Source organism: Talpa occidentalis, unplaced genomic scaffold (genome assembly GCF_014898055.3).
Source record: "Talpa occidentalis isolate TD23 unplaced genomic scaffold, MPIMG_talOcc4v2.1 talOcc4.10, whole genome shotgun sequence".
Taxonomy (NCBI): Eukaryota; Metazoa; Chordata; class Mammalia; order Eulipotyphla; family Talpidae; genus Talpa; species Talpa occidentalis.
In genome coordinates this window covers 36,461,018-36,487,819 of record NW_023600993.1, presented here as the reverse complement: position 1 = coordinate 36,487,819, position 26,802 = coordinate 36,461,018, and the positions used below count along the sequence as shown (strand labels likewise).

General features: G+C 45.8%; 2 protein-coding genes across 2 annotated transcripts; one reads left to right on the top strand and one right to left on the bottom strand.

Moving 5' to 3' along the window:
- WDR82 (WD repeat domain 82) lies at positions 1–19,904 on the top strand. The gene is made up of 9 exons (XM_037530263.2): positions 1–227; positions 5,116–5,213; positions 8,335–8,401; positions 13,748–13,847; positions 14,319–14,435; positions 14,678–14,833; positions 15,355–15,424; positions 15,969–16,111; positions 17,095–19,904. The coding sequence occupies exons 1-9, from the start codon at positions 67–69 to the stop codon at positions 17,122–17,124; spliced, it is 942 nt and encodes a 313-aa protein (XP_037386160.1). The 5' UTR covers positions 1–66; the 3' UTR covers positions 17,125–19,904.
- On the bottom strand, positions 18,199–26,231 carry PPM1M (protein phosphatase, Mg2+/Mn2+ dependent 1M). The gene is made up of 10 exons (XM_037530248.2): positions 26,008–26,231; positions 25,244–25,367; positions 24,815–25,069; positions 24,257–24,369; positions 23,829–23,913; positions 23,614–23,732; positions 23,411–23,474; positions 23,103–23,210; positions 22,846–22,994; positions 18,199–22,515 (listed from the first exon to the last, which is right to left on the bottom strand). Exons 1-10 carry the CDS (start codon positions 26,229–26,231, stop codon positions 22,371–22,373), a joined length of 1,386 nt encoding a protein of 461 aa, XP_037386145.1. The 3' UTR covers positions 18,199–22,370.
- Positions 26,232–26,802: the final 571 nt, after the last annotated feature.

Below are 26,802 nucleotides of genomic sequence, written 5' to 3'. Positions count from 1 at the left end.
CGCCCGTTTGCCGCCGGGCCCCGCCCCGGCCCTGCGCTGCCGCCGCTACCTCCAGCAGCCGCCGCCATGAAGCTTACAGACAGCGTGCTGAGGAGCTTCCGCGTCGCCAAGGTGTTCCGCGAGAACTCGGACAAGATTAACTGCTTCGACTTCAGCCCCAATGGCGAGACGGTCATCTCGAGCAGCGACGACGATTCCATCGTGCTCTATGACTGCCAGGAGGGCAAGTGAGTGCGGCGGGGGCGCCGGGCCTTGCTCTGAGTCCCTCCCTCCCTCTCTTGGCCCAGCACTCGCCCCGCGGCCCGCCCTCCGGCCCCCGTCCTATTTTGCACTTGCTCCTGCCAGGACCGCTTCTACTCTGAAACAGTCCAGGAGGCCTTTTCTTTTCTTTTGTTAAAGTAGTATTTTTTTATGTCTCCCGTCTCAGAGAGCGCTTCTGCATCTCACTGGAATCCCATCTTGACCTTGACCTTTAAACGCCCGGTCCGCCCACCCAGCCTCAGCAGTTGGCTCTTCCGCTGCTCTGTCAGAGGGGCCCGTCGGGTCTGGTTCCCGCGCAGAACCACAGAGGCTGCGCTCCTGCCTCACTCACTCAACAGTGTCAGCTCTCTCGGCCCTCTCCTCGGTGACCGCGATTCAGCCCTGGCACTCCGCCCATCCCCTGCCCCCTTCAGCTTCCCGCGGCCTTTCTACCGGAAGGCCGCGTGGGCTGCGTTTCGTAGCTGTCAGGATTTATTTGTTGTGCATCTGTGGGCTCCCTCACTCTTCCTTTCTCTTCCAAATCATTCTCTCACTCTCACGCCCAATGCCACGTTTGTAGTGAACTTTCAGACAATACCTGAAACTTCTTTTGCCAGACACAAACGAACTTGACCATCCCATCCGACCTAAATGTTCAGCTCCCATTAGAACAAAGAAAGTAGTTAACAATTTCGTGTTTCCTTTTATACTTTTTTCTTATTACACTTCTTGGTTCTCTGGAATTATCAGAATTCCGAGTGTGATCCTGAAATTAGTGTTCTCCCGAGTCCCGGGGCGACCCAACCGCATCTGCATTTCTTCAAAATTTTACAAGCTCAGCATTTTGCCTTTTCCCTGGGAACCCTGTCACAGGCTTCACTTCATCCCTGTGGTCTTTTCTCCGACTCCTGGCTATCTTGTGAACTCCTTTGGAGCAGAAACTGGTTTAAGTTAAATTTGATTTCCCTCAGCCACCTTCTGCAATCAGACCTGGGATGTTTGGTTTAATTCATTGTCTTCTGGTTTTGTCAGACTTCATTTTATTACCTAGTTCCAGATCTTATTTTTTAAATCCTTGGTTTTGTTTTTTTTTCCCCCCACATCTTCTGCAGCTGTTCATTTTACCATTTTTTTCCAGACTGATGTCTTCAATAAACTTTCTTTTGGAAGTTGTCTCTTCATTTAGTTATCTAAAGTAATGATGTTTTGGACTAAGCTATAATAGTCTTCCCCGTTTTTCCACTGGGATTATGAAAAAGTGTTATGTAAGTGGCTCTGGAGCTGCCTGCAGCATGTGGAAGAGTGGCCTGATTCATGGTCCTGGGGAAGAGACTTGTTAGCAGCATGATGGGGAGTTTCTTGAATCAGTGTTACTCGTTTTAATAGATGGGTATCAGTGCAATCTGGCCACTGAAATTAGTTTGGAAGAAAGGGTAGCATACTAAGCTAGGGTTTGGGCCTTGGAATTGTAAAATCCTGGGCCTAGAAGTAATTTGAAGTTGGCTGGCTTGAAATGTTTAGTGCTTAACCACAAACTGGAACTCCCTGGAATCCAAGTGTGGGAAGGTATATATCCTCATTCAACGGAAATTAAAGTTGTGGTAGCATTTATTCAGTTTGTCTTCAAATGTGACATAATGTCAGTTTGTTGGGAAGGATGACAATGATTTGCGGTCCTGTCTTATTAAAAAGAAAAATGTCATGATTTTATGAGGAAATGCAGTTTATTCACTTTTGTAGCATTTCACATGATTACAAACTTACAGAAAAGTTACAATCATGTTTCAGAGAACTCCCATGTGATCCAATAATTGGTTACTTTTTGCCTAGTTTCTTTATCATTCTCTGTAAATATTTATACCTCTGCATTTTTTAATCCATTGGAGAGTAAGCAGGAGGTATCCAGTTCTTTGATCCCTAAATACTTCATCATGGATTTCCTAAGCACAAGGACATTCTCTTATATAACCACGAAGTTATTCAAATTGGGAAATTTAATCTTGATACAATACTATGGGGCTTGAATTTTTAAATTTTGTGTTATTAGCTAATTGTGATTAATTTGTGAGTATAATTTCTGCGCTGTCATAAGGCAGCTCTCCTGCCCACCTGTGACTATGCAGGTACCTCTCTTTTTCGTTCTCCTTTTCCTAATAAACCTAGCCTTTTAAAATGTTCAAAAATTTTTTGTTGTGAGAGAATACCCTGGTTGTTAGGAGGCCTGGGTTCTAGTTTGACCTTGTGACTAGTTTTGTGACATTGGTCACATTACTTCTGGCTATTAGCCTCTGGGAGTCTATGGTTCTAAGCAGTAAATGTGAAAGAAAAGATTGCCGCTTTTCTAGTTCAAAACAACATTAGAAGAAAAGTAATGTTTTCTTGGAAAGCATGGTATTTTTATTAGATTATAGTAATGTTGGAATTTGGGGGTTTGAAATGGCCAAAACAAGTTTCTTTATGCTTCATATTTTCCAGTTTACTATTCATTTATTTTTTTTTTAATTTTTTTTTCTTTTAAAGATTTATTTTTTATTTATTTATTTATTTTATTTTATTTATACAAGCACTGGGTACAGTCAGAAGCGCGGGAAGGTGAGAGAATTCACCAGAGCCAGAGCGGGGAGCAGAGCAGGCAGAAGGACCGAAGTACACTGCTGAGGGGAGCAGCGGGCGGCAGGAGAGGTCTGCGCACCATGTGGGACCCTCCTCCGGTGGCCGGGGAGCAGCCGGGGATCGAACAGGCGCCGCGGAGGCTGCGGGCCGCTTCGCAACCCAGCGCTCAACCGCTGCGCCACCAGGGAGGCCCTACTATTCATTTAAATTTTCTCTATAGTGGAGTTCATCCATTAAGTGGTTTTTCAATTTGACAGATTATAAAGGCTATTGTCTGATGATCAGAATCATATTTTGTGAAAACTTGAGCAAAATATTTGTGAAAAATTACTGTGTGTGGGCTTTGTAAAGATCCTCTGAAATGGATAGAATACATTACGATTTTGCTTTCAAAATAAGAAATGAGGGCCTCCCTGGTGCCGCATGGGGTTAAGCACAGCACTGTGAAGCTATCTGCAGCCTCTGCAGCAAGAGTTCAATCCCCGGCTGGCCAGGGAGCTACCCACATAGCGCAGCAGACCTCTCCTGATTTGCCCTCTGTTCCCCTCAGCAGTGTACTTCGGTCAATCCACGTGTTCTATTCCTCATTCTGTCTCTGGTGAATCCTCTAACTCCCTGCACCTCTTGCCTGGACCCCAGTTCTTGTATGCATAAATAAATAAACCTTAAAAAGAAAACCAAGCTAGGAAATGATATAAGGAATAGATTTAAGTGGAACTAAATTTTCCTTTTATCACACCCTTTAACATGGGCTCTTCGGGCTCTATCTTTAGTAATATAGTTAGCCTAAAATACTGGGATAAGTAAACCTTTTTCCACTGGTAGGTGCGTATCAGCTATCAATTTAGAGCAGTCACAATGTACATGCTCTCTCTCACTCATTGACTCATTGGTGTACCACACGATAAACCCATGACAGAACTGAGGTGGTGACTTGACAAGATAGCCTTTGAGCCCATCTTTTTAGCTTATCTTTTAGCAAAGGTAAGACTGGAAAATTCACTACATTTGGAATGAGACGTCTTGTTTGGAAATAGAATTTATATAGGGAGACCCTTGACCTCACTGACAATAACAAAAATTGAAATTGCAAGTGATTGACTTCTTAAAGCTGCCTGAGTTATCTGATTATTTAGCATCCAGCGTCCAAGAGGATTTTACATTGAGAGAGTGAACTTTTTTTTTTTTTTTTAAAGAAAGATTTATTTATTTATTTATACAAGCACTGGGTACAGTCAGAAGCGCGGGAGGGTGAGAGAATTCACCAGAGCCAGAGCGGGGAGCAGAGCAGGCAGAAGGACCGAAGTACACTGCTGAGGGGAGCAGCAGGCGGCAGGAGAGGTCTGCGTGCCATGTGGGACCCTCCTCCGGTGGCCGGGGAGCAGCTGGGGATTGAACCGGCGCTGCAGAGGCTGCGGGCAGCTTCGCAACCCAGCACTCAACCGCTGTGCTACCGGGGAGACCCGAACTTTTTTTTTTTAATCAGAACAACAGTTGAAGGAAATCTTCCTACACTAAATGTAGGACATTATAAAGTTTTTGGTTAAAGATTTTGCTGAGATCAGTTTCAGCCTGATTTTCAAGGTTCTGTAGAGGAAAACATCAAGAACAAATGGAATAGTAACCTCCACTTGGAAATAATTGATTTTACATAAAAATAGAAAGAAAGAGCTAGTGACTAGTTTTGCTAGGGAGGGTTAGATTTGCCTTCTGAAATGGTCAGCAATTACTTTGCACCTGTAGGATAAAGGGGATGTATTTCTTCAAGAGCAGGTTATATTTAAAAAGTAAAGCAGTTTTACATCTTGTTTTATTTTTGATAAATCATTTCTTGAAGAATGAGCTGCTTTTAAAGTGAATGGCTAAAGTTCTGGCCTTGCTGGTACAGGTTTTCCTATATCCTGTAATTCATGATTTGTGTTGCTTTGTGTGCCTTTCTTTCCAAATAAATATTTTTCTCAAAGCTTATTTTTGGACATTATTTAGTAAAGACTGAATTGAAACCCCAGATTTACTTCTACTTCCTAACCTTGGCATTTGGTGTTCAGAGGCAAAAAGTCTTCTTAGGCAGCAGTTTGCACTGTATTGATTCCATTTGTTAACTCCCTTTTGGAAGAAATTCTAATTCCTTCCAGTGTTAGAGCTTACCAAGAATCCTCAGCCTTGCCACATTATTCAGGTACTTCTCTTTTTTATGTAGATTGCAGATTTTGGTTATGGAGGATTTTGATGGTTCTCTTTCTCTGTTCATTTCCTCGTCAGACCAAAGAGAACCCTGTACAGTAAGAAATATGGCGTGGACCTCATCAGATACACTCATGCAGCAAACACAGTTGTTTACAGCTCTAACAAAATAGATGGTAAGCAAACCTTCTTTTTGGGAAGTTATGGTCATTATTTCTGTCACTACTTCTGTTTTGGTTATACTTACTTTAATTTAAATATTTTCTTATGATGTTAGCATGCTAATTATATTGTTATGACTTAAAGTAGTGCTGGACAAAAGCCATAGTATTTTTGAGGGACTTGAAACCGAAGTGAAAAGACTCTAGTTTAGGGTGGAGAGTGGGATAGGGAGCAATGAATTTACTCATGGTTTATACTTATTGAAACTTGAAAGAATATTTTTAGAACAAATGAAAGGAAACAATACCCGAACCGGTAGTAAACAACAGTACCTTTCTGTTCAAAATATATAGGTTTGAAAAAAGTTTTCACAAATGTTCAAGTTATGGTAGTAGTGCAGAGGAACTGAGAAGAATTTTTGGTGGATGTACAACGTTTCATGGTCTTTCATAAAGGATAGTGTACTGACCTTAGGTTAATCTTTGATTCCAGGGATTTTTTTAAAAATCTGAATTATATGCCTTTTAAATGAAACTAATATCTTTGAAAAAGTTATTTTTTGAAATTGAAGTTATGAATTTCCTTTTCTAATAAAAATCTGTTTTTACCTCCATTTCCCCTGGGATAAATTATTTTTAGTTGGCAGATAATTTTGGTAATTGAGCTATAACATTTCATGTTAAGGTTTTGTTTTTTTTTTAACGTCACAGTTATTGATTTGTTTTCCTTTTTGTGGTAGATTTTTCTAATGTCATTCAACTAGGATTGCTTAGACTACTATTTTGACTAAGCCTATGATAGAACGGATGGGCAGAATCCATCTTTTTTAGATGAATAAGACATTCTGCCTGTGCTTGATTTTTAGTAAGTTTATCATTGTTATTTTTCATGCCTTTATTTCAGAAGTGGTTTTCAGTAAGCAGTACAGTTGATGCTTTTGGACAAGGATATAAAATAATACTAGAATTCTGAGGAAACATATCTATGTACTTATCTGAATGACTGGTATATTTCTTCTGTTGGGCTGTTTTTCTGGTTGATTAAATGAGGATTCTCCTAGTATGGTACAAGATGAGGCAAATGTGTGGCACTTGCAGCTTTGCTGCCAGGCCTCTGCTGTGAGGATGTTGGCTTTCCTGTCTCGAGTGCATCCTGAAGAGTCCCTCCAACGCTCCGTTTCCTTTTGCCTGATTCCAGGCTGAGGTAGTAGTTTGTACAGTTTGAGGGTCTATGATACCACCCGGTACAGGAGATAACTGTACAGGCCACTGCCTTGCCAGGAACAGCGCACCAGCTACTGAGTGGGGCGGAGAGGATGGTGAAGCCCTGCTCATCTCTGAGAAAACAGGTAATGGGAAGGAAGTCTTTTTTTCTGCATAGGGCAGGTGAGTAGTTCCTAGCACTAGAACAACTGGAAAGACTTTGTAGTTTTCATTCAAAAAGTTTGACAATATTTTCATGGAAAACCATGTAGAGCTCATTTATGGAACATAACAAAGGGTGCCCTTTTTCTTCTCCTAAGTAAATGCCTTCTTACTAGTACCCCTGTGAACCACTAGAATCATTTTGTGTTTTTCAATCTCTTTATTCCTGTGTTCTGTGTTCTGTTTCTGTTCTTTTTCCCAGCATTTTTTTTTTTTTAAGATTTATTTATTTATGCATACAAGAGCTGGGGTACAGGCCAGAGATGCGGGGGTGAGAGGATTCACCAGAGACAGAGTGAGGAACAGAATAGGCAGATTGACTAAAATATACTGCTGAGGGAAGCAGTGGGCAAGACAGGAAGGTCTGCTGCGCCATGTGGGTTTATCTCTGGCCAGCCGGGGATCGAACTCGTGCTGCAGAGGCTGCGGATTGCTTCATGGTGTGGTGCTTAACCCCTTGCGCTACCAGGGAGGCCCTGGATTTTTTTTTTTTTTTTTTTAAGATTTATTTTATTCATACAAGAGCTGGGGTACAGGCCAGAGGTACGGGAGGGTGAGAGAATTCACCAGAGACAGAGTGGGGAGCAGAACAGGCAGATGGACTGAACGCCCTTGCTGAGGAGAGCAGCGGGCGAGACAGAAGAGGTTTGCTGCGCCATGTGGGAATCTCCCTGGCTGGCTGGGAATTGAACCCTCGCTGCAGAGGCCACGGGCAGTTCCACATACTGCGCTCAACCTGCTGCTCTACTGGGGAGACCGTCCCCTGAATTTTGGCACCATTTCCAACAATTATTCTTGTTCCTAGTTTCCTTAGGGCAAAGTATTTCTTAGTTCTGTTATTTTGTTTCCCACTCCCCAGTTACCTTTTTTAACAGCATTTCAGTCCCTTGGCACCACCATCTTTTTTGTTTGTTTATCTGAAAAAGTTCAGAATCAAATATTTGGTATTTAAATGTTTGTCTTATTTTCACCAAGCACAAACCTCTCTGATTATTCCTTTCTTTGATATTGTTAACATCTACTGCTATGAATTGTTATAGTTTTTAGTTTCACTTTTAAATGTCTTAAGATCTTTTAACTCAATTTCCTTAATTCTTCTTTTGGCCAGTTTTTTAACTCAATTCTCTGATGCACAGGACAGGGTTAATTAGAAGACAAGCAGTTAAGACATTGCTTCTTTTCCCATTTTGTTTAGTTTTAATGCAAATTGTATATCCAGTTAACTTTCAGATGTGGGCAGGTTGGGTTGACATACTGTTGAATCACAAACAAAAATTTATGCCAATCCTGATCCTTAGCTTAGCATGGCTGCTTGCTTCTTTGAGTCATTTTCCTCAGCAGTGAGATGTTTTTCTTTAAGGCTTGCCATTCTGTGAGCACTTAAACTATTGTGGGTTTTGTTTGCGTTTTGTTTTCTTTTTTTGGCCAGGGTATATTTGTAAAACAAGTTGCATTATCACTGTGCAGCAACCAAAGATTAGTAGTGAAACAATGACTTTAAACATTGTTCTGTACACCGTCAACATCTCTGCTTTTGAATTATATCCACTGTTTAGCTGTGGAGACAAATTATTCACCATTACTTAATCACACCTTTCGTGGGTTATGGAAAACAATGAATTCTTTGACCTTTTCTTTTGTAGATGAAAATGCAAAGTAAATTTCTTTTTAAATGATAGGGTATGGTCATGCCTTATTTCTCTTCTTGCAGATACTATTCGTTACCTGTCCTTGCATGACAACAAATACATCAGATACTTTCCTGGACATAGCAAAAGGTAAGACCCAAGTGTTGAAGAAATTAATAAGTCGTTTTGATAGGGTTTTTTGGGTTTTTTTAAATCCCTGGTTATTCAGAAAATTGAAAAGTGGAGAGATTTTATTAGTGGACTGAAGCTATTTCCTTACTGCTATTAACATTCTTAAGTCACTTGTGAACCTTCCCTTAGCTGAGGCTGAGGCTCTGGAAACAGAGGTAGGATTTCATAGATAAACCAGACCAAAATCTCAGTTAAAACGTAATAGAACAAGGGGCCTGGTGGTGCAAGGGGTTAAGTCTCAGCACTATGAAATTATCGCCAGCCACTGCTGCCAGGGAGCTGACCCACATGGCACAGCAGACCTCTCCTGTCCCGCTTGCTGTTCCCTTCAGCAGTGTACTTCAGTAGATCCACCTGTTCTGCTCCCCATTCTGTCTCTAGTGAATCCTCTCTCACCATCCCCCCACCCCGCACCTCTGGCCTGGATCCCAGCTCTTGTATGCATGAATAAGTAAATCTTTTAAAAAAATTAGAACAAAATGTAGATTAAAGGGCCTCCCCGGTGGCGCAGCGGTTGAGCGCTGGGTTGTGTAGCTGCCCGCAGCCTCTGCAGTGCCAGTTCGATCCCCAGGTGCTCCCCGGCCACCGGAGAAGGGTCCCGCATGGCGTGCAGACCTCTCCTGCTGCCCTCTGCTCCCCTCAGCAGTGTACTTCGGTCCTTCTGCCTGCTCTGCTCCCCGCTCTGGTGAATTCTCTCACCCTCCCGCGCTTCTGACTGTACCCAATGCTTATATAAATAAATAAATAAATCTTTAAAAAAAAAATGTAGATTAAAGATACTCAGTAAAACCTGTGTAGTAAAAATTACATTGGACATTTAGAAATCCCAAATATCAGCTGTCCCTTAATGAAAGGACCATTTATTTGTATGAGGCCTAGGCCTTTCGGTATAGGTTATCTCTATTTCATTAGCCCTTGCTCTGCATAACATGTTCCACGTGAACATCTTGAGGATATAAAAAATAAATAAATAAAATTGTCCTATGTTACATTTGAAAGTAAAGAAGCTTGTTTCCTTGTTCCATTTTGTAATGCCGGTTGCTTCTCTCCTACTCCAATTCTCCCAGTACTTTTTCCCCAGTATTTTTTTCAAATTTGGTTAAAGTCATCTCCTACTTTACCCTCCTCTCCCCCTTAAACCTTGGGTGATAATTTAGTCACTTGGAGCATTTCTTCCTTTCCTTTGCAAATGTACGGTAACCCATTGCAGCCTGGAATGGTACAGAGTCATGACAGATGGGTTGAGAGTACCCTGTTTTTGTCTGTTCTTCTGATTGGGCAGGGCATTTCTGTGTTGCTAAAGATAAAAGCTGGCAGCTGATGGTTACTCTGTAGTTCCAGACAAAGAATGGCTTATGACAGGTAGATGTTTTTGCTTATTTGTGGTCAAATTAATATTCACAAATGTGCTATCTGTAATTCAGAATTGATTGCAGTTTGAATTCTTTCCAATTTTTCCAATTATCCAACCTCTTGACTTCCTAATACTTAGTAGATGATTTTGTCCTCCTTTTTGGAGAAAAGTCACTCAAAATGAGTACTTCTCAACTTTTTCCTTCCACCTAAATACCTCTCTTTCTTAGGACTTTTTGTTGGCTGCCTGCAAATTTACTTGGTTTTCTCTATTTTAAGTCTATTTCTTAAGTCGATCACCCACCCATTTTTATTGTCAAACGTGTAGGAACAGTCTGCACAATTCCATCTCTTAATTCCTCATATTCATTCATTGTTTAAATCACTCTTGGTCTAGTCCCAAAATCATCTATAGAACGTTTTCCAAACCCTTTTACTTCCCTTTCCCTGTTGCCTCGAGTTCATATTACTGCCTTGGACTTTTTTGGGGTATTCAACTTCAGTAAAATTTATTTTTTCCTTTGGTAGCTGACTTCACATCTTGGTTGTTCTTGCTATTCTTGGCCTTTCTTTCTCCTCTTGGTTCTAAAATGAACAAAGTTCTACCCTAGCTATTTTCCCTATCTTGGCATTTTCTCAAATATCTCCATCACTGATTTCATTCAGTTCTACTTAGATGGCTTCCCAAATCAATATTTTTAGCCCATGTCTGTCATGTTTCCAGACTTACCTTCTACTTACACATTTACACAGATGTCTCTTCTGTGCCCCCATTGGACAAATTCAGCACCCCATCATTATTAGATCTCTTTTTTTTTTTTTTTTTTTTAAGATTTTATTTATTTATTTATGCAAGCACTGGGTACAGTCAGAAGCGCCAGAGGGTGAGAAAATTCATCAGAGCCAGAACAGGGAGCAGAACAGGCAGAAGGACTGAAGTACACTGCTGAGGGGAGCAGCAGGCGGCAGGAGAGGTCTGCCCGCCAGGTGGGACCCTCCTCCGGTGGCCGGGGAGCAGCTGGGAATCGAACCAGCGCTGCAGAGGCTGCGGGCAGCTTCGCAACCCAGCGCTCAACCGCTGGGAGGCCCCATTAGATTTCTTAAGCCAGTTACTTAGCCTGCCTCATGTTTCTCATCTGTGTTGCTTCCACTTTCCTGGACTCAAAGCCTCTTGTCAAATTCCCCTTACCTTTCACAATCCAGTGAATTGTTAAATCATATTAATTCTACCTAGGTTTAACTTCGTGTGTCACTGTCTTCCATATTCACTACTTTGATTCTCCCCTGGCTCATGCTCTGTTAGGTGAGTTATTGTCAAATCCTAATTCATCTCATTGTCCTAGTTCAGTACCCTGTAATGGAGTTCTGACCACTCAAACCCCTCCCTCAGAAAGCTGTAATGTTTTTCCTGAGCTGCCTGTTCCTTCCCCTTGGAATCAGGTTCTGCCCCCTCTGGCTCTGACCCATTATCCCAATGTTAATCTCCCACCACTCCAATTGAAGTGAACTCTATGATGCTTCCTGAACATAGGCCTCATACCTTCCTGTCTGGCACCTTCTAAGAGGCATCTTCCATTGACACCCTGCACCACAGGTGCAGCTCCCAGGAAAATTTTGATACTCTTTTGGAATTGTCTGGACTAGACCATTAACCTTACAAGCACAGAGGTGCTTTTCTTCTTATTCCCTGTACTTCTCAGTATAGAGTCTTGTGCCAAGGTAGACTTCTGAGCTCTTGGCCTGAATAACATCGCATAAAATTACCTATCCATGTGCATTCTGTATACTTTATGTTAGCTCATCATTACTAGGACAATTTGACTTATAGTATCTCAAAGTTTTTTTTGTTTTGTTTTGTTTTAAAGATTTATTTATTTATTTATACAAGCACTGGGTACAGTCAGAAGCGCGGGAGGGTGAGAGAATTCACCAGAGCCAGAGCGGGGAGCAGAGCAGGCAGACTGACGAAGTATACTGCTGAGGGGAGCAGCGGGCGGCAAGAGAGGTCTGCGCACCATGTGGGACCCTCACCCGGTAGCCAGGGACTGAACCAGCACTGCAGAGGCTGTGGGCAGCTTCGCAACCCAGCACTCAACTGCTGGCCACCGGGGAGGCCCGTATCTCAAAATTTTAAGTTGAGGAACTAGTGCAAATGTAAGTTACATATATTGGAGAAATATATTTTTAGGCAGAACCTTTATTTTTAAGAGAAAAGATAAATTTTTTCATTTTCTGTTCTCAGCATAAATTTCAATTCTTCAGAGTGGAACCAAGCTCTAAATCCCTTTTCCTGTCATTCCAAACTTGAACTTCCTCTATTTCTAGATTTAGAAATAGATTTAAAAGAAAAAAAATTCATTCACATTTGAACTGTGCAATTTGATCAGCTTTTTGACTTCAAAGTCTTTTCTATGTTGAAATGAAACAGTACAGCACCAACATTTCCTCTATAATCTTCATCTGTGATATCAGCTACTACATCTTTGAAGTGTTTTGCAGCCAAGCCAGAATGTGGAACTATTCTTCCATAACACTAAGAAGGAAGAGTTCTTGGATCATAATTCTGGGAATAGATCCCAGCAATCTGTGCTTTAACCCATTCTCTAGGTGCTACTGATTGTCTGTCAGGTTTGAGAACATTGGTTATAGCCCACAAACCTCAAGTTAAGGAATCATGCTATTTTGGGAGATTATTTCTCATTTTTGGCTGTTGTGAATAATGCTGCCATGAACTTAGGCAAGCATTTTTGTGTGGACATTTTTCTTGTATGCATATGCATGTATATAGCCCAGAACTTAGCCAGTACATTGGGAGTGAGGCCTGAGCATCTGTATTTCTAACACACTCCTAGGTGAGTGTTAGACTGCTGGGAACCACATCAAGAACCATGGGCTTGTGCTAATAGAACTGTATTTCTGATAGGGGTCTCCTTTTATGGTTGTATCATCAAGAGTAGCTCACTTAAAAGCATTTCTTCCAAGAGCTCTCTTGTCCCCTCTACTCCTGTTCTTGCTCTGCCATGGCCTGTACTGAAGACACTGCCATCTCCCCAGCAAATGGACCTGGCCTACTGAGAAGGTCAGATGGCTCCCCTTTGCCTGTATGGGAGCATGCAGTATGCATTTGCATACATACATATATGTGTATGTATACATATACATATACCTGGGAGTGGAATTTATGGGTTATATGGAAACTTTAACTTTGAGGAACTGTAAAACTCTTCCATAGCAACCATACCATTTTCCATTCCTACCCAACAGTGTGTGAAGGTTCCAGTTTTTCCATATCTTCATCAATACTTTTTACCTCTCATTTTGATTACAGTGTTGCTAGTTGGCATGAAGTGGTATCTCAAGATGGCTTGATTTTTATTAGAGTTGTACATTTTTATGCTTTAGTTTTTTTGTTTTTAAGATTTATTTATTTATTTATACAAGCACTGGGTATAGTCAGAAGTGCGGGAGGGCGAGAGAACTGACCAGAGCGGGGATCAGAACATGCAGACTGACGAGGTACACTGCTGAGGGGAGCAGTGGGTGCGGCAGGGGAGGTCTGCGCGCCATGTGGGACCCTCACCGGTGGCCGGGGATAGAACTGGCGCTGCAGAGGCTGCAGGCAGCTTCGCAGCTCAGCGCTTAACCGCTGTGCCACTGGGGAGGCCCTATGTTTTAATTTTAAGTTAAATTTTTTTCATTATAATAGTTGTCTTTGATTATTCCAGATTGTTTGTGTATGTGTATTTCTTAAAATGACAGTTTGGGGGAGAATAGGGTGTGTGTGTTTGTGTATGTGTGCGTGTGTGTGTGACAGTTTGGGGGAGAATAGAGTGTGTGTGTGGAGAATTGTGTGTGTGTGTGTATGCGCGCGCGCAGGAAGAAGGATTTAGTATTCCTTCTCAGTTTTTACAAATATTTTGCTTCAACTCCTATTTTCTGGCATCATTGCAGGGTGGTGGCCTTGTCCATGTCACCTGTGGATGACACTTTCATTTCTGGGTCTCTTGATAAGACCATTCGACTCTGGGATCTCCGGTCTCCTAATTGCCAGGTAAAGTACCTCACAATTACACTTCCAGTGTTTTCTATAGTAATCACTATCATCAACTCTCACTCTCAGGAAGGGGAAAACAGTGGTTCCATTCTGAGATCCCCGAGTCTTTTTAAACTTCAAGAGGAAATCTTTTTCCTGGTAGGTAGCTGGTAATTAAGCAAATAACTTTAACCAGTGCATACTGCCTTATGCTGCTCTGTGGCTTGTTTTAAAAACCATTCTCTTAAAATTCAGTGTCTATAAAATTGTAGAGTTAGAGATGATCTGAAATCAGTTTTATGGGGACCTATGTTTTTTCAACCTTAGTTTTATGGTCACTTTTTCCATTCTGTAGGTAGGTTTGTATCTGTGTCTTTTCTGGTTGTATCATCAAGAGTAGCATTGTATCATCAAGAGTATAACATTGGGAGAAGTGTGTTATATACTGGTAGGGATCATTAACTTTGTGTCTTTTTTCTTTTCTCTTAGGGCCTCATGCATCTACAAGGCAAGCCAGTTTGTTCTTTTGATCCAGAAGGGTTAATTTTTGCTGCAGGTGTTAATTCAGAAATGGTCAAACTTTATGATCTTCGCTCTTTTGATAAGGTAAATCTTTGAATATTTGTGCTATCTTGATGTTATGGAAGTTTTGAAGGGTGAGTTGGACATGTAAGAGTCTTTTCTATAGTGGAGGGGCAGTCTCTGTAGATACTAGAGCATGCCAGAGCAATTCATCCCCATTATCCTTACTCAAAAAAAGGACTCTAAAGGTATAATGAGAGTTGGCTCTGGCAGAAGGAATTGCTGGTTTACCTTGGGCCTGAGGCTGCTATTTTTATCTTTTGTAGGGGCCATTTGCGACCTTTAAGATGCAGTACGATAGGACTTGTGAGTGGACAGGACTTAAGTTCAGCAATGATGGCAAACTCATCCTCATTTCTACCAATGGCAGCTTCATCCGTCTCATCGATGCTTTCAAGGGAGTGGTGATGCACACATTTGGGGTGAGCCGATAACCTTTTTTTTTGTTTTTTGTGGGACCCTAGCTGACGGCCAGGGAATGAACTGGTGCTGCAGAGGCTGCTGGCAGCCTCACAGCCCAGCGCTCAACCGCTGCGCCACCAGGGGAGGCCCTGAGCTGATAACCTTTGAGGATAGTTATTTCCATGCTTATACCTCCTGGCCTGGGGATTGTGTTAGCATACTGATGGAAACTATAGTAGTTTATCCTCAACTCACTTGGATTTTGTTCCTGCACATGAACTTACCTCCTTTGGATTCTGGCTTTTACTCAGTGACCCAAATCTGGTGTTTCGACATAAAACATTTTCTTTGCCCTATGAATATGCAGTTGGATAAAGGAATGAATTGTAAAGGGTAGTTGCAGAAGTTGGAACTTTGGTGGCGCTATGCATGAGGGAAGGATTTCATGGAAAGGAAGGTGATACACATGCTGGGACAGTGTTTCTAGGCAGTTCTTTTTTGTTAATGGCCCTGTAACAAGAGAACTGTTGTCGTCTTTTAGGGTTATGCGAACAGCAAAGCTGTCACACTGGAAGCCTCTTTTACTCCAGACTCCCAGTTTATTATGATTGGTAAGCTTCTCTTTATTCCCCTTAAGGGTTATTTCCCTCGTACTGTGCATTTTTTGTATTGATTTTGTTAGCTTTAACTGTTACTACTCTTTTGATAGATACTCTCAGATCTCTGGGTAGCATATTATGCTGATTTTGCATTTCTTTACTGGGCCTGGACCTTTAATGTTGGTCTTCCCCTAGACCAGCAATAGAGTCAAACTCTGTAAGCACTCTTAGTAGTAATACTAACTCTCTGGTATAATCCTGCATTCAGTTGTCTTAGTGGTAGTGGCTAGTGGAAGGATAGTGGTACTCAGCTCCCATTTTAAATGAAAAGAAAAAAAAAAAAATGAAGTTAGAGAGGAAGTGATTTGCCCAGGAACAAATAGCAAATAAAATCAATTTGCTACGTCTCTTTTCTTCACTACCATCTCCTCCTATCAATTTCTACTGAGGGCTAGGTCCTGAAGCTTGGTCTTACTCCAGATGTCAATCCATGTCTCTTTTCTACTTGTATTTGTATTGTGCTTTGAGTTGTATTTTCTTTGAATATTTTCTTTAGGTTCAGAGGATGGCAAGATCCATGTCTGGAATGGAGAAAGTGGTATAAAAGTAGCTGTGTTAGATGGCAAACACACAGGCCCTATTACCTGTTTGCAGTTTAACCCCAAGTTCATGACATTTGCCAGCGCTTGTTCCAACATGGTATGTGAACAGTGGGAGATGTCCTCCACCTAGGGACCCTTTCCATTTGAGGTGGTGGTATCTTAAGGAGCACAGCAAGCTGTGTTTTAACCAGGTTCACCCAAGTTCATGCTTTTTAATGGGTGACTTCCCTGTTAATCTTCTAATATCTGACCTATAATTGGACTAGTCTTTCACTTTTATTCTTCTTTCCATGATCTGGGATACTTCTGATATCCCTGGGAATATCTGGAATACTTCTGATATTCCCTGGTGAATACAAACCAAGTTTTTGCTCTGGCCTTTGGTTTTATATCCAAACTACCTGGGGCCATGCTTGAAAATGCTTTGAATCAACTTTTTGAGTTGTATCCTTTTAATTTTCTATTCTTCTAACTTTATGCCAAATTCCTTAGAAATTCTTCGGATGGTTATTAAAAAGAACTTACTAAGAATTTCCACCAGGCCCTTTGTCTCTTCCTAGACAACCCAGCAGAACACAGCATCAGGGAGCCTCAGACTCCAGTTTCCTCATGGGTATTCAGGGATGAGAGATTTCACTACTAGCCTAACCAGAACATGTTGTGCTCTCCCACCCCACCTCATTTTTTAAACTAAGAAAATACTGTCAGAGCAAAAATGAAACAAAACCATCTAATCCAATCCCTCATTTTTTACAGCTGATGGATAAAAGGGATTGTCTGAGATTACCTAGTAGATGAGCACTGAGGTTACCCAGATACCTACCTACTGGACAGCACCACTTTTTTCTTTACTCCAGGGTCACTGTGGTAGAAAGAAAACAGAACCAGCTTCATGCAGAGATGGGGATGTTTCTGCTACCACAGATTGCCAGAGAGGGTTGGAGGAGGGAGAACCACCAGTCATCACTCTTCTGCCTTTGGCGTTAGATACCTTGATGCTATGGGGGGAGGGGAGGGGGCTAAGAAGAACCCTCAACAGTGAGTAAGAGGCTTTTTAACGTTGACTTATGTTCTTTCCAGGCCTTCTGGTTGCCTACCATTGATGACTGACCCTGATGTTGCTCGGCTGTTTCAGTACAGTGAGGGTGGCCAGCAGGAAAAAACTCAGAGGGAACTGAGATAATCGTGGGATTGGATCACTTGACTGAGCATCCTTCTACATGGCCTTCCCATGGATATGCTGTACATCTGCTAAAAGAAAAAAATAACTTTGCCGAGCTGCTACAAAAGGACTCTAGGTGCGACGGTTTCGTTTGGGACTCAGATTTTCCAGCTCTCATTGCACCAAGCTCCTCCAGAGGAGTGACCAGACTCATGATTAGGGTATAGTGGGGCCCTCAAGACGCCTTCAATTTTGAATGTATTTGCTGCTGAGGAGCTGGTGAAGTTGTTAATTCTGCACATCCCTCCCCCACCCCATAAATGCATGGGAAGCCACAGTTCTGGTTTTGAGATGCTAAGGCAGCTCAGAGCCCCTTGCCCTCACCCTGCATGTCTTGTTACTGGGTCTCCCTGTGTCATTGTGGCATTACTCCACAACCATCATGTTACTTAGGTGCCAAACATTTACAGAAGTAAGTCTTCATATATCTTGGGGTTATAAAGGAACAGGTACAGAAAGACCTTGCTCGCCAGAAAACCTTGCAAGTTAGTCTGTGAGGGTGGATAATCTGGGCATGCCTCAGGCTCTAGGTATGGAAGGGGAAAAAGCCTAAGAGCCTGAAGGGAGGGAGGGGTAGCAAATGAGTTCCTAGGACTGGGAGGCTTAGCAGCAACCTAGAGTGGTCCCTTACCATCAAGATAGACCCTTGGTCCTCCTAGGTGCCTATGGAGCTTGGTTTTGTACAAAAGTGCGGTGGGAGTCTATTTTGTACATGAGATACATCACGCTTTCCTGTGGGCCAGTATTGTAAAGTAAGTCTGAGTTGTTTACACTGATGCCTTCCCTGCCCACCACAAATTGTGTACATAAGCTCCAAATAATACCACCCCTTCCCTAGCTCTCAACTAAGAGCTGACTCTAGGCCTGTGTTATATGTTATATTTAGCCTTTTTATATATGACCTGGAATTCTGTTGTTTGTATTTTAGCACAGTGTGTACACCTTCGTTCAAATATATCTATGTGTGCATACATATGTGTATATGCATGTATGCATATATAAATATATATATTTAAAAAGATCTCACTTCTCAGAGTTCAGCTGAAGGAGATGGAGTCCTGCAGCCCAGGAGAAAGACTGCATCCTTGCCAGTAGTATTTGCCACAAGTGTTAGTTTGTCTTCCCTATAACCTTTTTCCCCTTTGGGAGACTAAACGAAGCAAAGCTTCAAGTGTTTTCTATTCTCATGGCAGCTAAGGGTCCTGGAATAACTCTGTTGTGTTCCACAAGCCACACTTTGGGGCCCTCTCTGCAGTATTAGCCCCTTTCTTGCCCAGTGATGCTCTGTCTGCGCCTATACGTACATGTGTCAGTCACTTTGCATGCCTTTTGTGTCTGGTTTACGGCATTTGGGGGACAGGATGCTGGGACCCAGAGCATTTTCAGTTTGTGTAAGGCTTCTGTGCCACCCTGTTTACCCAGGATGTCTGCTTTCTTTTCCTTGGCTTTTCCAGGGAGAAAAAGTGGTTTTGATCAGGGTTGAGATGAGCAACAGTCTTCTCTTCCCCTGTGAGGCCTTCTTAGAGCAGAATAAGTGGCATGCTATTTCTGTAAGTTTCCAAACGTTTAAGCAGATCCAGAAACAGGCTCAGCAAAGTTAGGGCCTTCCCGGGAGTATGTATGTGTTAGTGAAAAAGGAAACTTACTGCCTCTGTTGAGAAGGAATAGGCTATGAATTGCTAACAGTTTTTTGTCTCATTTTGGACTTTAGCAATTTTTTTATTTGTTCCTCAAACTTAAAGGGCAAGAGGCATATACCTTTCTCAAATGTAGATTGGCAGCTGCAGCTTCTGTGGTGCCACCCATGATACAGTGGGCTCTAAAAGTTGGAGGGACTTTCAGAAACCAAATGATCTGAGCTGTTACTGCTCACTCCTGGCTTCCTGATACAGAAAATTCATAGTAGGAGTAACTTCAGAGAGAGTGCTTATAAAACTGGGCTAACAAGGAAGGCTGCATAATTAAACATATCTGCAACCAGAGTGGCCACCAAGCATGACTTGCCTGTCAGCAGGAAAACTACTAGTATTGAGTCCCTATGTGTTGAAAGCTGAGGCACCACATCCTTTGGAAATATGCACTGTGTGACCTCTTTATGGGACCTGTGGCTGCAAAACTGACTCCTGAGTTGGGAAGGAAAGGGAAAAGATACAGCTAGAAGTGACCAGAGATGATGTGGTGGGAATAAAGTAGAATAAAGGGAGAAAAGAGGTTGTGGCTAGAGAAGCTGAGGGCCAGGGCTGCAGGGATACCCTCAGTGGGAGCCAGAGGTGCTCAAGCACTCTAAAGGGGTAGGGGAGGGCTGCTCTCCACACTCAAGCATCAGGGCCAAAGCTACAGATTTTTATGTGACACTGCACTGCTCAACCACCAGCCAGTGAGGAATTTCTTGTTTTTAAACCCATTGTAATCATAATTCTCAGTGAAAAAAGTTTAGGAGTTGTAAGAGGAATCAGTTTGCCACCCAAATGCTACCACTATAATCTTTTTTGGTGTTAAATGTTCTTCTAGGTCTGTGTATAGACTTTCAGTGTGTTTACATAGTTGTTATTCTATTGTATATACAATTTTATGTCTCTTTTGTACTTAACATATAAACATTTTTTCCATGTTATCGGTCTTAAACAGAATTGTCCAGCTATAACCTCTTCCATTGAACTTACAGAGCATCGTTTGGTTTCTAGAGTTGGTGGGAGGGATGGGTAAATCCTCCTGGCTCACAGTGGGATTCCCTGTAATGCCAAATGGGTGAATTTTTGGACTTCTGATGCTGCTCCCACCTGTCCTTGTGACTAAGGCTGGTGCACGATGAGGAGAAACCCTAGACCCAGTCCTCAACACGTAGCAGCCTGGACCTCCTCAACCCATGCTCTAATAAGCTGTCATAGGCCAGAAAAAATTGACTAGGACAGGCCAACCCAAGCCAACCTTGATCTTCAAAGACTGCATCTGGCATATATTTCAGGCTGCCTTTCATGTCCCACTGTTCTCAACCCTTGATCAGATTGGTAGCCTCTGGCTAAGATAAGGTTGGTTCTGCTAGGCCCTGGCTTCTTGGGAACAAGGGTAGTTGAGCCTCTGAGGCTTCTGCACAATTTTGGCAGAAGTCCTGGTCCGTTGGTTGATAACCCACTGTCCAGCCATGAGTTGTTACTTTCCTGCCTCTTGCTTGGCCCTCCCTGAACCAGAGATGAAGACAATCTTGGGCTGGCTACTTTGCACCATGGTCATTGGAGGTTGGCCAAAAGTTCTGAAGGGTGGTAGAGGGAATATCTCAGCTTGTGAATTGCAGGCCACGTGTAGACTCCTGTCACACTGCTCCAGGAAAGAGTCCTTACTACACCAGCCCCCTTACTGCCTGAGGGCTGGTGTAGGGTTTGGCTCTGCTGAAAGTAACACATAGGTCAGTATGGCTGCCCTGCAGTGGCCACTCCCTATCGGCCTGCTCACATTTGAGACCCACCGCACCCTTTCCCAGGCATCTGCCTTCTGTGAGGAGCAAAAGCAAGCAGGTGGGCTGTGGGCGCAAGCTGGCTCAGCAGTTGGTGTGGGGGAGAGCCAGGCACAGGATGCTGCCCACATTTTGCTGGGGTGTGGGGCGGAAGGGAGGAGATTGCTGAGGAAGAAGGAAGTAAAACATCTAGGCTGCCTAACTAGCCCAGTAAAACTCTTGCATTTCCTAGCTGCCTAAGTAGAGTTCTGGAGGGGCTGCCCAAGGTTTCTGAGGCCAGCCAGTTGTCAGGACCTAGTATGGACACATCTATAAAAGCCCAGAAATGCGGGGCTTTGGAAAATGAGAATTTTTGTAGTTTTTTCTCTCCTCCCTAGAGAACACATAAGAAAGGGGTCCAAAGTCTACCCAGTGGGTGAGAGATGTTTTACTCTGGATTCTGGGACCCATGGTGCTCTCCTTCCTGGCTGCAGTACAGGGCATTGAGTTGCCTGGAAAACCATTCATTTCAGTTGTAAACTAGAAGTGGGTCAGGGAAGTCAGGTAAGGCTGAAGTCAAAGAGATGGTTGCCTTCTAATTCAAATACTTGAGCATCTGAGCCTTGGCAAGTGCTAGATTCTAAGTCTTGTGGGGAAGATGAAGAACTAAGCTCTTCAAACAGCAAGCTTCAGAGGCTCAACTGATTGGTCTCCAGCTGAGACTAGCTTCATAGAAATTTGCACCCAAAAACAAGTTAAAAGACAGCCCTTCTGGTACTTCCAGACCAGAGCTCACAGGTGGTGGAGGAGACCCCTGTTCTGTTCTCAGGGCAGCAGTTCTCTCACTGGGGCTCACCATCAAGCTGGGAACTAGAGAGGTCGCAGAGAAAACAGTCCTGGCTATGCAATCTTGCAAGGCAGAGCTTAGCCCAAGTCTTTGGAAGGTAACAAGAAAGCAAAAGGTGTACTGTAATGCCAAACTACAAAAATTCACAGTTCACAAAGGCTCTTCTGCACTCAAGGATTTAATAGCAGAGGTGATGAGCAACAAAGCCATTGCTGGGACATCAGCCTAGGGCGGGACTGGGTACGATCTGAGCGCATTCCCCACTCAAGCCATCCCCTCTTGCCCCGAGTTTAGCCTTACAACCTGTGCTTCTCTGAGGCAAGTGGACCAGGGCAAGACCTGAGCTGTTCTCTCCTCAGGGGCTGCTTCAAGATGGCTGTTCAGATGTGAGGCTACCCACACCTTTCCATAAAGCACCCTGCGTGGGCTTTGGCGGGTGTTGAGTAGGTTCTCTGACACTCACGGACTGGGGGCCTGGATCCAAACACAGGCTCTCTGTCCCTCCTGACCTCCTTGGCTAATATTCTTAGCCTGCGTGAACCTGTCTGGGAATAATATATTGGGCTATTAAGGATTCTGTCTGAGGAGTCTCGGTGGGTTTCCAAAGTTGTAAAAATGCCCATGCCAGAGGGATGTTACCAATAACATCCTTCTTTTCCCACCTGCCAAAGGAGACCTAGCGAGCTAAGCTCTCCACCCTTCCAGTTCTGACTTCCTGGTATAAATGCTCCCCTTAAAATGGGGTTGGGGTGGAGGAGGAGAACCTTGTGTGTCTGGGGGCAGAGTGCTGTTGCCCAGGATGGAGAGGTGCCCAGGCAGGACCAGGAGTGGTTCTTGGATGCAGTGTCGGAATCCTCTCAGTGGCCAAGGCTCTGTTGGCCTTGGCTGTGCAAGGGAATCACGAACACAGAGATGTCGTCGTAGGATACCTGCCCTTCCCTTGTGGGACTGTCGTCCTTCCCCTGTGTGCTGTGTATCAGCATTTGGGCCAGCTCCGAGAACCTGTGGGAACCATCCTGCAGATGCCTTCAGGGGCAGTGCAAAAGGCAAGGCCATCCATCCCTCGGGGAGAAGCTGCTGGTCGGGGCTGGACTTTTGAAGACCCCGGCAAAGTAGTCTGATAGGGGCCAGGCAAGCTCGAAGACTGAGAGGGCTACAGGAGTCAACCCAAAGATTTTAGGACCCAGTCACCCCCAGAAGCTTGAGACAGCCCAGATTCTGGCCAGCTGCCCTGAGCCAGACTCCTCATCAGTACTATCTTCTCAGCCATAACAACTTGGTGTTACGGTGGCACCAACCCAGACATTGGCATATTCCTAGCAGCTATAGTACCTGTGAGGGTCCTCACGGTTGCCAGGGAGGAAGCTCTGTACCAGCCGTGCCACTTGCTCATTGGATAGGACGTCCCAGAGCCCGTCAGTTGCCATAACAACCACATCCTCCTCCTGTAGCTCCAGCTGGCCCACATCCAACACTGTTACCTGCAAAGTCAAGCCTGAGGACCCTCAGGACTCCCTTCCCAGACCCCACCAGCCTCCTCATCTGCCTTTCTGGGTAGATGAAAGCTGGGTGGGCTGTTACACCCTCACCTGTGGGACAGAGAGCAAGAAGGGCTTGAGCTGGATGTTTGTGTCCAGGACTGTGAGCTGATGGTCTCCTAGGCCCCGGGAAACGGCCAGTGTTCCCAGTAACCGAGCCTGGGGACAAGGGAGGTGTGAGGTGACAGCAAACAGCCCCAGCAAATGCGTAAGCAGAGGACAAAGAGGGAGGCCGCTACGCCCTTGGGAACCCCAGGCTAAGGAAGAAACACCCTGTGGGCTTGGAGCAGATACTAGGACACCAGCCATGGTCCAGCCCAAGGCACAAAGGGGAAAAGAAGAGGGGATTGTTCACTGACCTGCCTACCCTGTCCCTGGATCAGGGGGTACTTGAGATCCGACTTGTCCACGCACTTGTAGCTCCTATCAGGGGCAGACCCAGCATCGACCGGGGCCCTTCTCACCTCATCCCTCCCAACACAGTGCCCACCCCGCCGAGGTGAGAGGAGACTGCCCCAAGGCTGGCCCTCCCCACTGTGTCCCCACATTCCACTTTGCTCACCAGCCACTCATGTGGTGATCCCGGAACAAAACTTTCTGCCCCAAGTCATCCACCTTCAGCCTTCGAGGAAACTCCAACCGGGTGAACTCACCAGCCAGAAGCTCAGGGTAGACAAAAGCCTGGGGTAGGGAGGACATGCTCAGGTCATGCTCCCTCTGGTGGCCCTGGACCTGTGAATTGGAGCTCCACAGCTTCCAGCTACCTAAGGTACCTACCAGCTGCTGAATTCGCTGTCGCTCAGTCTCTGGGGTGAACTCAGAGCTCAGGGGCCGTACCTCATCTCTCCGCACCAAGATGGCCCTGGATGGGGTTGGAGAGACGAAGAGGTCTGTGGGACAGTCTCCACCCTCAGCAATGACCTTCCTCCTGCAAGCCCCTCATTCAACCAGGAGCCATCTCTGCCCATGCCAATCTCTTGTTTAAAGCCCTTCATGGCTGCTTTAGGCTGCAGTCATGGGCCTTTCAGGCTCAACCCTTCAACCTGGTATTTGTGGTCCCTGGCATCCACTGTCCACCCTTACACTCGACACGCTCCAGGCACACAACTCAGCCAGTCAATCCTACCCATTTTCTTCACTTTGGCCCTTTTCGCTGTTCCCACTGCTTCTGGTGCCTGCCTGCCCACCCTACAGGGCTCACTCACCTGCTGTCTCCGGCATTGGCCACGTAGAGCTTTCCCTGCAGGGACACAGCCACCAGAGCCGTGCAGCCGCCCACCTGGCCTGAGGCCTCCAGCTCCCGCCCGATCACCTCATCCTGGGGCAAATCAAGGCCATATTAGCTGCTGCTTGTACTGCTACCACACCACCCAATTCCCACCTCCCCATCAGCAAACCTGGCAGTCCCAACCCACAAACTAGCCATAATGCCAGGGTCCTTATGGTCAGGAGATCTAGACGTACGCCATGGGAAGGGAGGAAGTCAGCACAACTACTCAAAACCAAGGAAGAGAAACCAGTCCCTGTACCAAGGACCGACAGGGTGTGCAATGAGATGATGCAGGTAAAGGTATCTAGCACGCAGTAGATGCTGGATCAACGGGGGTTTACAATGATAACCATTAATAATAAACAAACCCAATCTTATCTTCCCAATCCAAACATCCAGGTGACCACCATCATGCACTGGGATGCCCCACACCCTGAGCTCCCTCCCTGGGAGCAAAACCTCCCCTCCTTCCCCAGCCAAAGGACACACTCACACATTCCTGGAAGGCGCTCTCCAGAGCCCCAATTACCAAGTCTTCTGCCCTAATGCCTTTTTCCTCCACAAACTCGGGGTCACTGGGGCAGACACAATGGCCACTGAGGTGCATGGGGGGCTGAGTGGCCGCCATGCCCTCTACCACAGCTTCCAGCTGCCGACGCAGGCAGGAGTGCAGGGTGTTGGCAGCCAGGATGGCTGCAGCTGGACCGCCATGCCCATCAAACAGGGCCCAGTAATGACCCATCAGGAACTGTACGGAAAGGATTAGGTATCAGGCTCTGTTTGATAGGACTAGGTATCAGGCTCTGTTCCCTGGTTGTCCCCTATCGAGCATGGGGCAGCAGGGCAAGAACCTCAACCTGCAATCCTGGCCCCAGTCCTGACCCCAGCCTTCAAAGAGGGGCTCAAGCCTGGCTGTGCTCACCTCCTCTGGGCACAAGGTCAACCACTCCTGATCCTCTTCAGCCTCCAATGCACATCTCCGGATGCACAGCTTCCCACAGGCAGCCTGATCTTCATTGAACTCAGATTTCTCTGCATTGATGATCCTGAGGCCAAGAAGTGATCAATGACCCTTCAGGGTCACACCCATGTCCCGATGAGCACAGACCTGAGCTAAATTCCCCATGCTGTCCCTGACACACCAAGACAAACATGGTGTAAACTTTCTGTTTGGGCAAAATTCAGGGCCCAGTCCCTCTGGAGCCTACTTGCTGAATGGGACTGGGAGGTAAAGGTAGGAGAGCCTGGGGAGATCTGGGCTCCTGTGCCTGTTCCCCACCCCATTTTAACCAGAATCCCTGTCCCATACAGCACAGACCACAACCTTGGGTGAGATGTGTGTGTGGTTGTGGGAGCAGCTCCAAAGCCCAGAGTTCTGGAATTGCACCGTGTTCCTGCCTCATCTTTGGAAACCCACGGGGTGCAGCTCCTTCCTGACCCACAACCTCTCTGAAGTAGGCTGGAGTCCAAAGGAAAAGGCCGAGGTGGGAAAGAGGAGGTTAAGAGTCCTAAGGTGCAGACAAGAGAGTGTTACCCACAATTGGGGGCTGGGGGAGTCTCACTCATTCAACTCAGCCACCTTTCTGGGTCAGCGCGGGCCCCGGGCCGGCTCGGCTGGGGTCGGGGATCGCGGTGCGGGAGGGAGGGGTGCCTGGGACAGGCAGCTCGCGGGGTGGGTTGACTCACTCGGCGTAGCCGGCGTTCCAGGGCAGCGCGCGGCCTCGCGCGGGGCTGCGCACCGGGCGGGCGTCCGGGCGGCGCGAGGCGTCGGCGGTGCCGGGGCCCGAGCCCAAGCCGCGCAGGAAGCGGGGCCGCCCGTAGGGCACCGGGCTGGCGCGCGGCCTGGGCGCGCGCTGGGCTGGAAGCGGAACCGCCGGCAGGAAGCGGCGCCGGAACCAACCGGCCGACATGGCGCGGCGGCAGCGGGCTGCCCGCGAAGGCCCCGCGCATCGCCCGCGCGCCGGCCCCGCTGGGAGGAAGCGGCCGGGGGCGGGGGCGGGGGCGGGGGCGGGGGCGGGCCCGGGCGGGCGGGGGCGGTGTGGGCGAGGCCACCCAAGCCCAACCTCCCGCCCCCAGAGCGTGCGGCCCGCCTCCCTCGGGCCCGTGGGCGTCCACGACTCTGACAAACAGGGCTGTGATCAGCCCCACTTTCCAGGCAAGAAAATTGAGGCCCAGAGAGGCGAAGTCACTTCCCCGTGTGACACAGAAACCTGGGCGGATGGAGGCGCACCACACGGCGGGGCACTAGCCTTTGGGAGGGAAAAGTTCTCCCTCCGCACCCAAAGAGGTTGAGGGGTCGGTTCAGAGCAGACTCGGAGCCTCCCGTGCCGGCCGCCATGACACAGCCTCAGACTCCTCCCGCTGGGGCCGGACATTAGAAAAGAGGAAGAAGGGAACAGGATGTCCCTGCGGGTGTCAGGTTGATGGAGTGAGTAAGCGTGTCAGACCAGTGTTCCTTCAGGTGGCTTCTGTTCCTGCACC

Coding starts and splice junctions, on each gene's coding strand:
- PPM1M (XM_037530248.2), bottom strand. CDS start 26,231: ATGTCGGCCGGTTGGTTCCGGCGCCGCTTCCTGCCGGCGGTTCCGCTT. Junction 23,211..23,410: donor TCCAGGGACAGGGTAGGCAG/GTCAGTGAACAA, acceptor CCTTGTCCCCAG/GCTCGGTTACTGGGAACACT. Junction 22,995..23,102: donor TCTTGCTCTCTGTCCCACAG/GTGAGGGTGTAA, acceptor TTGACTTTGCAG/GTAACAGTGTTGGATGTGGG.
- WDR82 (XM_037530263.2), top strand. CDS start 67: ATGAAGCTTACAGACAGCGTGCTGAGGAGCTTCCGCGTCGCCAAGGTG. Junction 5,214..8,334: donor CAGCTCTAACAAAATAGATG/GTAAGCAAACCT, acceptor CTCTTCTTGCAG/ATACTATTCGTTACCTGTCC. Junction 14,834..15,354: donor TGGTGATGCACACATTTGGG/GTGAGCCGATAA, acceptor GTCGTCTTTTAG/GGTTATGCGAACAGCAAAGC.